Raw genomic sequence first — 17,365 nt, 5'->3', positions numbered from 1 at the left:
ACATCTGGAGAGACCCCTATCTGCAACCAGGGATGGGGTTGGCCAGGTGCAATGCATGGCACACACCTCTGGGAGACTCATTGCCCTGAAACCCTAGGACAGTGGCAAATGACTGGGTCATCTAGAAGACCACCCCCCCAAAAAAAGACAGAAGCTCCTCGGACCACAGAGACAAAGGGGTTAACCCAAGAACAAGAGAAACATTCTCAAATCCATCAAGAAAAAAACAAGGGGGGAGGGACAGGAGACTTCTGGCTTGCTAAGGAATGAAGAGGAACAAAAATTAATGATGACTCTGAAATAGCCAAGGGACTAAACTCATTTTCTAAATCTGTCCTTAACAAGAAAAATGGACAAAAGAGATGTGGACAAATGGGAAGTAATGAAGCCTTAGGGGAGGGGAGAAAAAGAAAGAAAATCTATTGAGAGTAATCAAGGCTGGAAAATATGAACACATTGTCTGATCCCCAAGGTTAGGGGACACGTGGGCCAGAACGTTCACTCAGCATTAGACTGAGTTTTAAAAAGGTTAAAAGCTGACAAGGTTATAAGAAAATTCTTAAAATTCACTGTAGGGAATCCTAGAGCCCTGAGATCCCTGAAATGAGAAAGAACAGTTTCTAGGATGAGCTTAGGGTTCTGACTAAGAGTATTATGAAATAAATATCAAAAACATACAGTGGGTCCGCAAGGGAGGCCCAGGGCCATGTTATCCGGGTCATGTTTGTTCGGCCCTGGCTGGATTAGAATGTTGTTCACAAAAGAGGTTAATAGAAAGAAATGACCAGGGAGGACTCTGAGTATTCCAGGACCACGAGAGTCAGGAGGAGAGACACAAATGGAAGAGAAAAAAAAAGGAAATCGATTTAGGAAGCTTGCCCCCTGCCTCACTAGGGAACAAGGAACAACTCTTCTAGGGAGCCCCAGGAGAAGCAATTTGCCCAGGAGACTAATGGTGTCAGAGCGACTGGGAATTGACTTTCTTTAGAGGCCACAGATAAATATGTAGAGGCTAAGAAATTGCACTTGAAAATCTTCAGCTTAGGGAATTCTGCAGTAGAAAACCCATTTTGGATTCAATAAGAGAAAGAAAGATCCATTTAAAAAGAAGAACAAGAAAGGCTCTGCTCCATGTCATCAGAAGCCCAAAGGGGCTGGGATACAGAAAAAATGTAGGGACCCAGGCATGTCTTTGAAATGACATGGCTTGACTGGGCTGGGAGATGTCAGATGTCGAAGTGCATACAGAGGCAGAGAATCTCGGGGTGTCAGAACAGAGCCTTGGAGTCCATCTCATCTGGCCCACATACCCTCCATCTCCAGAGTCTGCAGTGGGTGTGCCACATATAGTCATGGTTCTGATGAGACTGGGGCCAAAAACAGCTGGAGGGCTGGAGGAGAGGCAGCAGCTCCATGCACCCTAGAGATGCGGTAAATGTGTTGCTCCCACATCCACTTATCACAACATAATTTGTCTCCACATGTTTGATACTGGGGTGCATTTTCTTTGCTGAGAACCCATTCCAGGTGACCATTTGCTAATGGCCTCTGAGTGCCAGTCGGCAGGCTAAGGAACATTCCCCACTCACCCAGACCCCACCAGAAACCAGGTGCAAAGCAGGGCTTTGAACCATTGCACTCTATCCCCAGCCCTTTCTTTTATTTTTTTATCTTGAGACACAGTCTCTCTAAGTTGCCCAGACTAGCCTTGAACTTGTGATCCTCATGCTTTAGCCTCCCAAACTGCTGGGGTTACAATTGTGTACCACCATGCTCAGGGCCTTTCCCTCAAAAGCCCCCCATCTGAGGGCTGCTCTGAGCCTGATTGTCACCCCCTTCTCTCCACTGGGGTTCCTGAAACCTGACAACAGACCAGGTTGACCTGAGTTGGCCATGACCAACAGATGGAAGCATGGAGTTGTTAAGAAGACAGGCTCTGGAGGTCTAGAAACAGGTCACCTGAGACTGGCTTCTGGCTCTGCCACCATTAGCTATGGGCTCAATATGATTCAGGCAAGTCACTTTACCTGTCTGTACCTCAAATGCCCCATGTGTAAAATGGAGACAATGATCATGTCTACTTGCTATTATGAGCATAAAAGGACATATAAAGTGTATTGACCGATACCTGGCATTGAGCAATTCCTTCACTGATGTTATGCTCCTGGATCTCATTGCAGGGAGGTGGTTTAAGTGAGTAGAATGAAGTGGGTAGGGCCAAAATAAATTGACAATTTTTTTTTCCTCTGACCCTACCCTTCAGTGGTCCCAGCTGTGTCCCAGCATCAACCTTTCCTCCAGAAAAAATTTCCCAAAATGCTATGAGGTCAGAACTGGGCCATTTATAACACTGCTTCATTTTAGAGATGTGACAGACTAAGTGGGTTAAGCAGCTTATCCAGAGTCACAGCACAATGCAGAGAAAGAGCCAAGGTGCAAGGTGTGATCACCCAGCAAAGCTGCAGCCAAACAGTACTTCTTGCAACTGATAGCCATCCACAGGAGCCCCTCCCCACACTATGTGGGCCCAAAGTCCAGTACCTTCCTCTCTTCTGGCCTCTCTTCAGACACACACCACCGCAATGAGTCTGAACTCAAGCTTCCCAGATCATTAGATCTGTGAAAATCCTGTTCCATTGGCAAATGGATCCATTTCCACATCCTTTTCCCTCAGCAATTCTTTCCAAGTTTACCTGACAGCCAGACTCAATGGCCTTTGGAACCATGAACAAGTGTCTAAACAGCTCCAGGAGGAAGTACAGTAAAAAACAGCTGTACACACCCATGGGGAGCAGCAGCCATTGTACCCTAGGCAGCTTGTCTACAACCCAAACAACAGCTCCTCCAAGGCCTAGCTCAACCCTCACCTCCTCCACAAGCCTATGAGCCACTCCAGCCCATCTCTGATCTACAGCCCCACAGTCTTCCAGTGTCCCCTCCACTCCTTGTATTGGAAGACCCTAGAGAATGTCAACCATTTGTGCAGCATGTCGGACGTGGAGCCACATCACAAATAACCCACAACCACTAATAAAGAACCACCATTTGCTTACTATTCACATGTTTATACACTTAAATAAGAAGAAGCTCAAAGCTATCCCTGTCATAGGGTGCCTCTCACTTGTGTTCTGAGATGCCTATTGGAGTGGGAGAGGAAGGAGTGGGGTAATAGTTAAGACACCAATGTTTGGTGCATGCACCCCCAAAAGCAATCTGCTTCACACATGGGGCACAGTCACTGTCATTTCTGGTTTATCTTTGTCTTCTTCTTTTTTTTTTTTTTTTTGAGTCACAACAAAAGTTTCTTTCTCTCTCACACAACATGCGCACAGAAGGTCAGTTGTGATTTTGCTCCGATTATGTTCCCAGCAAGATTCAGACTAATGGAGCAGGCTCCATCTGGAACATGAACATCCTCTGTCCCATGGCAGAGGGAAAAGAGACATGGTGGGCCCCACACAGGCTGTCACTTCTGCTAAGAAGGGAGACAAGGTGCACGCACACACACACACACACACACACACAGAGGCACATTCAACTCACCCATTTAAAATGCATAATCCAAAGATTCTTAGGATATTCATAGAGTTGTGCAACCTATCACCTCGATCAATTTCAGAATGTTTTCAACATCCCAAAGATGTTGAAATCCCCATTCCCAGTATATCCCCATCTTATCTTCACCATAGTGGAGATTATAAATTATGAAGATATTCTTTTATGCCTATGAGAATATGATATAACATAAATGCCATTTGTCACATCTGGAATAACATTGCTTAAATGGCTAAATCATGCATCCCAGTCATGCCACACTTTTCTCTGGGATATCAGATAAGTGTTTTTAATCCAGGGTTTAAAGAAAATTGTAAGCTCCTGAAAATTTTGTGAAAAAAAAATATGGCATGTATATGTGTGTGGGAAGGGTTTCCTTTTATGAGGATAAAATATATAGCTTTAATCACATTCTCAAAAGATTTGAAAAATTAGAAGCTACTACCCTGGCTTTAACAAGGACCCAGAGATGGTCAACTTTGAGGATGTTGATAAACCCTCTATGGTGTGCAGCATTTTGTAGGGGGACATGAAAAGCTCTTAATTCAATTTCTGTACATATTTATTCAGTTGCATATCAGGAGAGAGACTGCCACAATGCCACCAAAGGAAGAATAATAACTTACTCATCCTAACATACACTTGGGTTACATATAGGCCAGACATTCTTCCCAATGCTTCTTACACATTAATGTATGTTTAATCTGGCTAACAAGCACTGTATCTCCATTTTCCAAATAAGGAGATTAAGGTACACATAAGTAATTTATCTGAGACATACAGATATGCAGATGATAGATCCAGAATTGAAACTCAGTATGGTTAGAGAACACATACACTTAATTCCTCATCAAAATAAGGAACTTGGTGATTAGGTTGTGTTAGAGGCAAGAGCTCAAGTACCAGGTTTGATGGAAACGCTGAGCAGAGAGCTGTCTAAGAAGAAAGCTCAGAGGTGACTTGCTTTTCTTGTACATTTCACATCGCACTTCCAGAGGGTGCTAGGTGCTATCATTCTGCATTATTTGTATTTGCACATTCTTGTAATACCAGAACTTTGTATATGATATTTGCCTGTGTATCTTTTCTTTTAAACAGGATTTGTAATGGTTTCTTCCATACATAGAAGTTTGAGGAGCTCTGATTAGATGGGACCCTAGGAAAGTCAGCAGGACAATATGATGGGAAGAATTCCACACTGAGAGTACCAAGACCTAGGTCCTAGCCCTGACACTGCCTTACCCATGAGATCTCAAGTCAGAATGTTTCTACCCTCAAGACATCTTCTCATCCACGGAATGGTCATGTCAGACCAGCGTCACCAGTACAATTCAACAAAGAGCTACCAGTACCTGGTATGTGCCAGGCATTGTTCTGGCTGTTTGGTGTACAGTAGTGAACAGCACAAAGTCCCTGCTTGTTCCATGGAAGCTTACATTCTAATAGAGAAGACAGAGTATTAAGGTATTGAATGAGATATTTGGGGATAGTCATTAGTAATAAGGGCAAGGAATCAACAAAGCCATGTACTGTGATAAAGAGTGATGATAGGTTTGTAAAGTGAAAAAAGGCCACTAAGAAGTTTGGGTGGTCAGATAAGAAAGTAAGACTAGTGTGAATGGTGAGAAGGGGCCATGCAGAGATCCAGGGTAAGGGATTTGCCTGGGTCCGATGGATCAACAGGTACAAAAGCTCCAAAAGGGAATGAGCTTGGCACATTCAAGGAAGTGAAAGGAGCTCAAGACTATAGCAGGGGAAAAGTACAAGGAAATTAAAGAAGGAGATAGAAACCATATCAATTTGAATCTTATGGCCGTGGTGAGGGGTTTAGCTTTGATGTAAGTAAAGCAGAAAGTAATTGTAGGGCTTTGCTCAGCAGAGTGGCACGATCGGATTTATGTGTTTAAAATATCACTCTGACAACTGTGCTAAGAGGGAGGTGCTACAGAAAGAAGTGGAGGCAAGAAAGCTGGAGTTAGGAGGCCGCTGTCACAGTGCCAGAAGACAGGGTGCTGGCTTGAACCAAGATCATGGATATAAAGGGTGGAGATGCAGGTGGATACAAAATACCTTACAGACTTCATGAAGTGAACAGTGGAAGGGGAGGAGGGTGGGCAGAGGGAAAAAGTCAAGAATGATTCCCAAGGTCTGGGTCTGAGCAACCTGGTGGCTAGAACCACTTATGGAATCAAGGCACACTGAGGGAGATCAGGCATGGAGTGAGGAGTGGGTACAGAATCAAGAATCACATTTTGGCCAAATTAAGCTTGATGTGTGTCTTAGCCACCCATGTAGAAATGTCAAGCAGGCATCCAAAGGGCATAGATGAGAGCAGAGATAGGAAAATAAAGTTGAGAGTTTGGTTCTGGGACCCCTTCCAGCCATAACTATCTGTGATTCTATGAAATTAGAGACCAGTGAGCAAGGGAGAAGTCTGTCATCTTTCATAATGCACTGTGTTAAACTCTTTCCAAGCATGCTCTTATTTAAGGCTCAGAGCAATCCCCCAAAACAGGAAGATCTCTTACATTTCCTTCACAACTCACAGAAGTTCAGTAGCTTGCCTAAGGCCGGCATCAGGATGTAGAAATCTAGCATTTGATCCCTGGACTTTCTACCTTCAAAGCCCATGTTCCTTAACATCCATGTTAGAGCATTCCATGGTCAAGTCCTCCATGCAAAACCGAAGAGGAAGAACAGTTGTAGAGAAGCAGCAATGGGACAAGTATGCCAGTTACCGATTCCTTGGGACTCGGAGAAAAGTCTCAGTGCAGAGGTAAGGAGCGGACAGAGAAGTAAAAGTTTACTGTTATAGTATCTACACATCATCTTAGAATCTGGAATCATGGGTTATTTCCAAGAGAAAAGATGTTGAGTGATTTCTAGTACATAACAAATCTAGCACATACCATGTTTTCATCCCAATAATCTCAAGAGAAATAACTGTTTACACAATCAGTGTCCTGAAAGTGTAGGGACTCTAGCTACCTCCTCACCTCCTCTCCACTTAGCATTACTGACTTTCTCTCCTTGTGAACTCGCAGAGGTGACACAACTGTGCCCAAATCAGGACATTCCCCACCCCCCAGCCTGCTCCTGCACCCATATCTGGAGCTGGGAGCCAGCTCTCCCAGTGGAAGATCAAGTGCATGTTTGCTTACAACAGAGTGAGGAATAGCTCAATCTGTCACCCAGAGCTTTTTGAAAAGAGCAAGAAACTGAACTCAAGAGACATTCTACCACCACCAACTCTAAGGGATTAAATAAATTCTTTTGGCTTTCTGGAATCTCACATTAAATATTCTTGGAAATAAGTAGGCCATAGGCTAATGCTAAGAAATCCTTCATAATAAAGATACTCAGTTTGTAATGTAACTGTTGTTATAGGATTTGACCTGAATAGAAAAAGAAACTAAACAGAGCTTTCTCAACAGAGCTCTTTGAGGGTGGATGGTGGAAATCCCCAGAAGAAACAGCAACTCTCTAATAAAACTTTAAAGACCTCCACCCCTCCCATAAGAAGTTCTTGCTGTAAAAAACCATAGAGAAAAAAACACTGTGGGATGTAAAAGAAGTACCTGGATTTCAGAGCCAAAAGGACCAGAGTCCACATCCTAACTGCTCCTCTCCTTTACTGTATGACCTTAAAAGAGCTCAGCATAACTTCTAAGACTCAATGTTCCCATCTTCAAAATGGGGAGAGAGGAGCCCACACTTACAGTTACTGGGAGGGGTAAGAAATCTAAAGAATCTTAGCATATAGGAAGTTCTCAAGTTAGACTTGCCCTCTTCTCCTTGGAGACTAGTATTTTTAATTTAATTTTCTAAACATCCTAGGATTTAGTTTTGAAGTACTTTCTATAAAAAAAGATTGTCCCTTTTGGCCCATAGGCATGGTAGAAAGATTCCTGGAAAGAGAACCAGAGGACCTTGCTTCTGCTACTTACAAATGAGACCTTCCTGGTCCTGTCTCCTGGCCTGTAAAATAAGGCTACCCTCAGAGTGATTATAAGAATTCAGTGAGGGAATTGTGAAGCACTTTGAAAATAAGGGGGTGCTCTAAGATGAAAGTGCCATTTGCAGCTCAGAGACAGGCATCTGCATTTATCTACCTATGAGGACTCCAGACAGTAGAGATCTGGTCTCGTGTGAGCCATGCCAGAGAAAACAAAACTCCAGAAAGGGAGAGAGGAACGGGCTGCAGAAGTGGAGTTCAGGGGATTCATTGAAAATTCAAAGTTCAATAGTATTGGTAGGTGTGGTCTCTGATCAATGAGAAACAAAGATAGTTGTCCAATCATCCACAGCCAAGCTCAGATCCTGTCTGAAACTCACAGTGCCCACCAAGGGGTCTAGGTAGAGTCCAGAGCAGAGGGAAATAAATGAAGAGAACAGAGAAATTTTTCCAGGTTTATTCATCCATATGCAAGAAAGACATCACAGATTGAAGATGTGAATATTCCAGTCACAGAGAGATGGATTGAATTGTGGGACAGAAATCCAGAATAAAGAAGAGGCCAGGACAGCCATCAGGTAACCTTATCCCTCCTCTTTGGTCCTATTATCACCACCAGCAATAACGTAATAATTGCTCTCATTGTGAACAACTGTCGTTTCTGAACTCAACAATTTGCCAGGCACTGGGCTAAGAGCTATATGAAGCTCCTGTCATCTCATCACTATTGCATCCATGCCTGGAATAAACATTATTTCATTATGCCCCACTTTGCAGATTAGCAAATAGTTACTCCAGTGACCATTTTGGGAAATCTCTAGCCTTAAGGATCCTTAATCTAAATATGAGGGTCAAGAATCTTCCAGTCTCTCAAAAAGGATTTTCCTGGGTGTATACTAATCAATACCTCATTTTCCACATTCAACAAAAGATTGAGAAAACTAAAGTAGCCAAGAAGAGATTTGGTCATCCCTCACTAGTGTTGGAATAAGCCCCAAGGTCCTAATTAGGTCCTCATCTCAACCTTCTTTGTAGCAAACATCCTGGCCTTAACATCCGTGGCTCATTTTCTGGTGTGGGGAAGAATTACACTAATATTAGGGGTGGCTTGGGGTGAGGGAGAGCTGACATAATCAGAACCCTTAGATAACTTGACATCGGTACCGACGGCAGTGACATCACTTCCTGTGTCTTATTCTGTACAGAGGGGAGAAGAAAAGACTTCTCAGCCATCACCCTAAAAAAAAAAAAAAAAAGAAAGAAAGAAAGAAAGAAAAAAAAAAAGCCGCCAAGCCAGGGCTTGGCAATTAGTGTTGGAGTAAGTGATCATCTTGTGATTGCTCAGCTGGGGCCTGAAGACTTGTAAATGCATTTAGGAGACAGAAATAGAAGATGTTGTGAGAGAGCAGTGAAACCTGGCCCATTTGCCAGGAGAAAATGTCCCAAAGCTGCCGGGAAATTCACTCAGTCAGAATTTGGGGTGTGTCTTCATAAATGGGAAAAGTTAATAAACAAAACCCATGGATGGAGCCAGATCATAAGCCTCCTCCTTTTGACTCTTGTCTCTGTGACCCTCAGGCTTCTCTGGAGTCCCTGTGCTGTCATCAGAGCTGCCTGACTGGGTACTGACCTTTTCCCACCAAGCTGAGCATCCTGATACCCCCCAGTGGGTAGCCAGACCCAAATGGGGGTGGAGTATAGTGACCCATGCCTCTCAATGATCCCCCAAAACAAGCACTTTGGCAAGAGTGGCCACTGTGCCCAGGAAAACTAGGGCTCAAGGTCAAAAGCAGGTTCACTGGTATCACCAGGACCTGCTCCAACCAGATCCCCCAGCCCACAACACCTTGCAAATCTTGCAAGCCCAGCCAGCCTTTGTCACTGCCCAGCAACCAACAGAGCCCAAACCATCCCAAAAGAGATGTCAGGTCACAGTGCTCTTCTAGGGAACCCCAAGGGCAAGCCAAAGACACATTCTGGTACAACCTGCCACGGAGAGACACCCATAGCCCAAACTGCACCCCTGTTCCCACTTTGGTGGCCCAGAAAAACACGATGAGCCCTGAAGCCATAAGAGCTTCAGGTAACACCATGCCCCAGAAGGCTCTGGGGTATGAGCACCTGGGCCCTGTCCTCCAAGGGGACAAGTCTTCTCCCCTACCGATAGCCAACTTCCCCCAAATACGACCCTATGCTACAAATTCGCACTCTGCATGCCATATTTTATCCAAGGAGTAATTTTGGAGTTGAAGGGGCTTGGTTTTAATTGCCAGCATTTAAAAATTGAGTACTTTTTTATAACCAGAGATATGATAATAAATAAATATAAAAATAATAAATGATTTTTAAAAATTGAGTACTTTAACTGGATCACCACCAGCTCATTTGACAAAACAGCAAAGTCTGGGACACTGGACCACCTCCTAGTGGCAGCAGTCAGCTGGATATGTTTACCGGCTGACCCTTCAGAGGGGACATGTGGTCCCCAGCCTCTACTGTCCCCACCTGGCCTGCCATGGCATGTGGCTTTGTGACCTGTGTATGAGTTACTATGAAAAGAGAGACTTCTCAGATGTCAAAAGCTCTTTCCCTTGGGATGTTTTACACAATGAAACTCAAATCCCCAATAAAATAAACACCTGGAACATCTGGTCCAAGGCCCTCCTTTGGTCCCAGCTATTCCTACAGCTGCAAAGAAAACACATCAGGTGACTCATGCCTCAGAGACTAAAGCAGGGCAAGGGGGTAGGAGGCAAATTAGACAGTTGAAAGGGAGGTTTGGCCCCTATAGCTAATACATCTGGCCCTAAGCAATGGTCATAGAGCTTTCTGTTTTCAGAGGAAGGAAAGAAAGTTCATCACAAAGCAGAGATGGCCTTAACTGATAAACAAACTAAGAACTAATAACCTGCTTGGAAAAATACACTGAGGCCTGAAGGTAAGACCAGGACTCTCCAGAAGAGAAAGCAACTTCCCCACCATAATTCGCTAGAATCTTTTACCCTTTTTACCCTGCCCTCCTCTTCCCAACAGCTTCCCTTGGAAGCATGAACTCTTCATAAGAGATTTCTAGCCAGCCATGCTGCCCTTCCAGTATCAAATGCCAATTATCAGTAAGACTCCCCAGAGGCCAAAGGAAAGACTAGTCTGCATGGCCCTTCTCTGTTTTCTCCCCCAAATGCATTAGACCCACCCCACCTGCTTCCTGCAGAATCTCTGCTCTTTGGGAACACACCCATTGGATGTCCAGGCAGGTCTGTGAGGGAGAGCTGACCTAGACAATAAGCATGCCCCTGTGGATGCAGTGAGTTTCCCTGATCAGTTACCTCCTTCCCAGGAATGGCAGGCTCCCACTGAATCCTGAGATCTATCAGTTCAGGACTAGGCCTGGAGAGGAAGCATCAAGCTCTGGTGATTCTACCCCCACTAGGATCTAGCCAGACCCAGGCCTTAAGGAAGCCATTTCACCAATCGGACAAAGCAGAGAGGGGAGAGACTGGGTGAGAGAAGCACAGACAGGCAAGAACCCCACCCAAAGATGGGTAGCCTACATCTTGTCCCAAACAAAGTCCTGTTAACTTATACAGGTGTCTCCACTTCTCTGAGCTCTTTTCCATTAAACCTAGAATTTATCTAGACACACTTGGTCTGGTCATGCTTTCTCTCTTCCTCCAACCCCCAATACCAACTCCAACACACACACACACACACACACACACACACACACATACACACACACAATTATGGATCTAACATGGTCTTGGAAGTGCAAATGCAAATGTCATCATGAAAAGTGTATACAAACTTGAAAGCCAGGAGATCCTCCCTCTCATCTCAGGTGTTAGACTTCTCCTAATGACTAATGACCTTAGTCATTATCAAATCCATTTTAAGAGACAAAACTGGAGGCTCCAAAAAGTTAAGGGTATTGCCCAAGAGCATCCAGTAGCAAAACCAGACCGAGATTTCAGGTCTCCAGTTTTGCTGCCCAGAACTGTCGCCATGTGTGCACCCCCACCTGCTCCCTGCAGCCCACCTCTACTCACATATAGCGCAAGTGGGGGTTCTTGGCAAAGGCCCTGGGCTGGATGCTCCGGAGTCCTGAATTCTTGATGGTCCTGTGCAAAAAGAAAAAGAAGATCAGCAGAGCTCCAGGAGCGGGGGTTTGCAGGATTTCTGACCCCTAAGGGTTTTCTGCATCTCTTCATCACCAATCATCCCTGATTGCATCCCTGGCCTAACTGCAGGTCTCAGTGAGAGGCCTCTGGGCTCACACCCTTTGGGAACATGGTTTAGGACTTGGGATATGAGCAGGCAGAGCTGTCAATGGCCCTCTACCCACCTGATCAGTGGGCAAGAACAGGAGCTCCTTCCAATTCAACAACAACAGGGCTACAACCCTCCCTGTGCCTTCTTGTTGTCCCTACCCTGGTTCCCCAATAGTCACTAGCTCCGAAGTCCCCTGGAGGAGGTGTATGGGAAATCTAGCACTAGATTTTTTCAAGATCAAGGAAAAAATTCTAGCTCAGCAGGCCTGGGTGCAGGGTCTGCTTTGAAATCCTAATTTCAGGGTGAGGTCACACAATCTCCGGGTTCTCTGGGCTAAAGTGAATGTGAGGGAATGAGGAGAATGGCCCCTGACATCCCCTAAGTGGGTGGTGCCAACCCTCCCATTAAGACCCACAGTGGGGAAAGCAGATTGCAAGCTTGCCTTGACTGTCACCCTTGCAAAATCAGACAGGTGGCATTCCACCCTTGGCATACTCACAGCTTCTGGAGTCCAGTGTAGAGCTCCATGTCCACGGCATTGAGTGTGTGCAGGCTGCGCCAGTTCTCTATGTGTCTGCAAGGAAGGAGAGGCAAGGGTCAGGTTGGCTAGAGCAACAGCAATGGCGCTGGCTTTACAGCCAGACCTGAGTTGGAGTCCTGGATGGGTCAAATGCGAGCTGGGCCTTCTGCCAAGTCACCAATATCTCTGAGCCTCAGTTTCTTCCTCTGCATGGTGGAATTCATCGTGACAATGAAGAGGACTCGTGGGCTCAAAGGGCCTGGCCCATGGATGCCCACGGATGTAGCATTCGGCAGCTCCCTCTTAGCTCCAGAAAGAATCTACTTTTTGGAGACATGAAACCCAACCTCCCTGCTTATCCTTCCTGACTCAGTTTCCCTCTGTCTCCTTTTCTTCTTTTTTCCTATTTAGAATTTCCTAAGGGAAGCATTTTTTCCCTTAGCTCCTGACCATAGAAACAATACAAATAACATAGATTATAAAAAGGAGGGTGTGGCTTGCCTGTGGGCATAGCTTCTGGGTAGAAAAGCTCAGCCAAACACACTCCTGGCTCAGGCACCCACCAGGGACCAGACACTAACAGTGACCACAGCCCAATCCAACCTGGAGCCCAAGAAACCAATGATTCGATTTGGCAGAGCTGACTCCAGAGAGGAGGAAGCTATCTAAGACTAGGGCAGCACTATGGTATTTATAGAAAGAGTGAGAAACGAGTAGTCTAGAAGTCACATTTGAGCCTTATCTCTGAGACTTAAGTCTCAGTGGCTTTGAGCAAGTGCTCTAAGCTTTTTGGGTCTCTCATTTTTTCATTTGTAACAGGAGAGGGTTGCACTAGATCAGCAATTTCCTCCCCTTTTCAACGTCTTTCTAGAGCTTTCCCCTAAGCGACCTCGTGTTTAAGGAGGTTTGTATCTAGCAAGCACACTACATATATTAAGTAATAATTAATTCACCTCAGATTATTAATCAGAGATATAAATTGCTGTTAAGCAGAGATTTTCAATAACAGACACAAGCCAGAGCTAATTCATCTGGTGCCTAAATTCCAGCCCAAAGCCAAGAAACTTGGAAAACATTATTAAACATGAAAAGGCTGTTCAAGGTATGAGTCTCATTTCTGGGTTTCCTCACATTGACAAAAATGCTAGAGACAAACACCCCTCATTGCAATTCTGGGGGTCCCCAGGTCAAAAACCATTGCTACTGTATTGATTACCAAGGGCCTTTCTGGCTCTAAAGCCATGTGAAAAGCAAATGTCCATACACTCCTGCTGTCCCCAATGAATCAAAAGATTTCAGGGAAAGGCCTTCCACTGTCCACCTTTCCCTCAGGATTAGACCCTCTGGTCAGTGCCCAAGTGGTCTAGGTACTATCTCAGTGAAGAGTACAGAGAGGTGACAGCTCACAGCTACTCAAGGCACACTCAGGCCAGAAAAGTGACAGCCACCTTCCCCAGACGTCTCCTCTCCAGCCTCACCACACCCATGGCTCTGCCATCTGCCACCAAGTCTAGTCACAGCCAAGAAAGCAGCAGGGCTGTGGCTGCCAGGGCCTCTGGAAGCATTTCAGAACCACACAGTGACAAGGGATGCCGAGAGCCTGTTTTGTACCACATTCTCCCAGAGACCCTGCTGACCAGCCAGAGACACTGGCATCTGCTGGGGACATGGACCAGGTGGACAGGATAGTATTGGATTCCAAATTCAAAGTCTTCTCCCTGGAAGTCTTGTGATTCCAGGGCAGTTTGCTTGGTCTGGTCCCACCAAGGCAGGGACCTTGGCAACATTTCAGATGAAAAGGACGGCCAGGGAGGGGAGGTAGAACTCCCTGTACCACCAAGTCCCCCCAGCATATTGCCTGGGCCATGGTCACATCAATTACTAATTAGATCACAGTGTTTGTACAGAGTACCAGTCATACATGGGAACCCAGCTTCCTGTAAGGATCTGCTCCCAACAAGTAGTTGTCAACCAAATTATTTAAATAGATGGAATCATTTTCCTCTGTCCACATTAGCATTCCATAAATGTGTTTTTATGATGGTTGAGTTGTCAATCATTATGGTATTCTAAAACTTTATTCATTTTGCCCTCACGCCCCCATTCCCACAAACTGACCCTTACCCACCTTACGCACACTGAGATATGGGGGGAAATGAGCAAACTCAATGCAAAGAGTCCTCTGGTAAATAAAATAATGGCTCCCATTTCTTGTGATAACATCTGAGTTTCCCTAAATCAGGAAATGGCATTTTGTTTTACAGCCACAGAACAACAGCATGATTAGAAGCCAGGGCTCTAGAAAAGTGACTGGCAAACCACAGCCCAGGGGCCAAATCCAGCCCACTGTCTGCTTTGTTGTACAGGCCTAGAGCTGAGTTAAGCTTTTACATTTTTTGTGAAAAATCAAAAAAAGAATCATATTTTGTGACCTGTGAAAACTAAGTGAAATTCAAAGTTCCACATTCATACTCACTGTCTGTGTCTCAAGTCATGACAGAGTTGGACAGCTGCTGCAGAGACAGCGTGGTCCACAAAACCTAAAACATTTACTCTGGCTCTTTATAGAAAATGGTCAGTGACCTTTTCGTAGGGTCAAGCTGCCAGGGCACGCCCGCCCCGCCCCGCCCCGCCCCGCCCCAGGATGACTCTACCCACAAGACCCTACCCAGGTTACTTCCCCTGTCTGTGCCTCACTTTTCTCCCCCGTCACATGGGTCCAATAAAATACCTGCCTCATGAGAATGACATGAGGCCTGAAGGGGCATGTTGAGGAGGCCTTGTGGGACAGGTCCTCAGGAAGCACCAGTCACGGTGATGGTTTCCTCTCATCCCGTACAGAAGTTGAGCCATCTTTTCTCAGTTTCCAAGCTAAAAATGGCATCATGCTTCTGCTGCAAGTTGTCATTTCTCAGAAAGCATTGATAAAAAGCCCATGGGGCAGAAGGGTGAGGGAAACCTGTCATTCATGACCTCCAGGAAAACTGTTTGTGCAGAAATTTATAAACAGGGTCAAGAAACAACCGATGGCCACATCAGAGCAGGTTCCAAGGTGGATAGAAACAGTGAAGATGCAGCCCTGCCATTTTAGATGACATCAGCAGGCGCCTGCCAAGTTTTCTTATGACTCACTGCTTGGTCCCAGACCAGAGGGGTCAGTTATGGTAACTCTGCTGGCTGGCTTGTGCTAACAGGGAGGCCACAAGTTTAAGTGGCTCTACAAAATATAATAAATAAATGAAGAGGAGGAGGGAAGGTTTGGGGTGTGTGTGTGTGTGTGTGTGTGTGTGTGTTTTGCACTGGAAATTGAACCCAGGAGCATTCTACCACTAAGCCACATTCCCAGCCCTTTTTATTTTTTGCTTTGAGATAGGTCTTGCTAAATTGCACAAACTGACCTTGAACTTAGGATCCTCCTGCCTCCTGCCTCAGCCTCTGGAGTCTCTGGGATTACAGGTGTGTGCCACTCACCGTGCCCAGCTGTTTTGCTTTTGCTAATAGTAGAGTGGATTCTCTGTCTAGTATAATTACATATGTCTCCTCCATTTCTGTGTTTTTCTGAGTTGTTCCAGTTGTTTCCATAGAGTATTTTTTTTTATTTGTCATTTGAAAAACATCAATAACTATACATTTTTAAAGGAAGGTCAGGTACTTGAACCCTGTGCAGAGCCACAGCTGATTGCTCTGTTCCAAAACCATAGGCTGGACCAGCTCCCCCTGCAAAGGCCTATCACAAACCTACTCCTGCTGTGCAAGCGAGAAGCAGAAGAGCTCAGAACAACGATGGGAATGTGGCAGAGTGCATGATGCTGGTTGACCCCACAGACCTGCAGCCCAGTTCTCATCTAGATGTCCCTGTTTCAACCATGGACAGGGAGAGGAGGGGGGGAGAGAGAGTCAAGAGGTGGCACACCAGTATCCCTCTCCTGCTTTAAATCAACAGCCCCTACTTTAAGGTCTTCACACAGTAATCTTCAAAAGAAGGAAATTTTGCCTTCCAGAAGACCTTTGGCTATGTCTGGAGACATGCTTCATTGCCACAACTGGGGGAAGAGAGTAACACTAGTATCTTGTGGGTAGAGGCCACAGATGCTGCTAAACACCCTGCCACAGACAGGACAGCCCATGACAAACTACTGGCCCCAGAAGTTCACAGCTCTGAGATGGAGAGGCCCTGCCTTATTACATCCAGCTTCTGCCGAAGATCAACACTGATGCAAGAGTCCCAGGGCTTAAGATGACATCAATTTTGAAAATGACTGCTTTGCACAAGCAAACACTAGGAGGCCTCAAGCCAAAACAAAGAAGCCTGCTTCTAGGTCACTGAGTCCAAGGTAAGAGAAAAAAACACAAAGCCATGGTTTCCATGACACTCTCAAGTCAGGGGCATCACTTGAGGGAAAATGAGGGGCTCTCAGGCCCTCTGGGCTGTGCCCCAAGGCAGGCTACACATTCCAGAAGCAATAACAGTCTCTGGAAGGGATACACTGAACAGCCTTTCTCCTCCACTGAAGGTTCCTCTCCTGAATTCCCCAGGATTCTTCATTCTGCAGAAATGAAAAATATTCCATCCACAGAGCCAATCTAATGTCCTGTCCCCGTTTTCTTGCCATTACACCACAGAATTGCTACCCTGCCAAGAGTCTTGATGCACCCCTCTTCCAGAAAGAGGGAGGAAGTGAGGTACAATGTCAACCTCCAGAGCCGGGCTTTGGGCTGGTGAAGTCAGTGAGCTCCTCTGTGATCAAAGAACACGGTGCCTCTGGTGGACTTGAGTGGGAGGGAGTGAGGAGATGGCTAGGCAGAGCCTCTTTAGAAGTAGTCAAGAATCTCCAGAAACAGAGCCACTCTCCTTGATTCACAATAGCTACACGGAGCCCCAGAGACCCCAGGCCACAGGTTCCTGCTTCAAACCCATTTTTGGAATAGGACATGGCATAAATTATTAATTGATACATCCATAGAGAACACAAAACCCTTTGTGCTAGAATAAATTAGGTTGTACTTTTGTAGCACAGCTTTCTCTTCCTCTTTCTGTTTTGCTTGGTCCAATATGGAAATGAACT

The 17,365-nt window shown here is 45.5% G+C and overlaps 1 protein-coding gene across 5 annotated transcripts in view; it reads right to left on the bottom strand.

Moving 5' to 3' along the window:
- The window catches only part of Ntrk3 (neurotrophic receptor tyrosine kinase 3), a 374,486-nt gene that overhangs the window by 289,986 nt on the left and 67,135 nt on the right, over positions 1–17,365 (bottom strand). For all 5 annotated transcript variants that reach the window (XM_076851379.2, XM_076851378.2, XM_076851377.2 and 2 more), the window contains 2 exons: positions 12,279–12,353; positions 11,557–11,628 (listed from right to left, as the gene is read on the bottom strand). In XM_076851379.2, the coding sequence (XP_076707494.1) occupies positions 11,557–11,628; positions 12,279–12,353 (147 nt within the window). The remainder of the gene's footprint in view (positions 1–11,556; positions 11,629–12,278; positions 12,354–17,365) is intronic.

The sequence above is a fragment of the Callospermophilus lateralis genome, chromosome 3 (genome assembly GCF_048772815.1).
Source record: "Callospermophilus lateralis isolate mCalLat2 chromosome 3, mCalLat2.hap1, whole genome shotgun sequence".
Taxonomy (NCBI): Eukaryota; Metazoa; Chordata; class Mammalia; order Rodentia; family Sciuridae; genus Callospermophilus; species Callospermophilus lateralis.
Note: the sequence above shows the minus strand (reverse complement) of the source record. Positions and strands in the feature narration are given on the sequence as shown.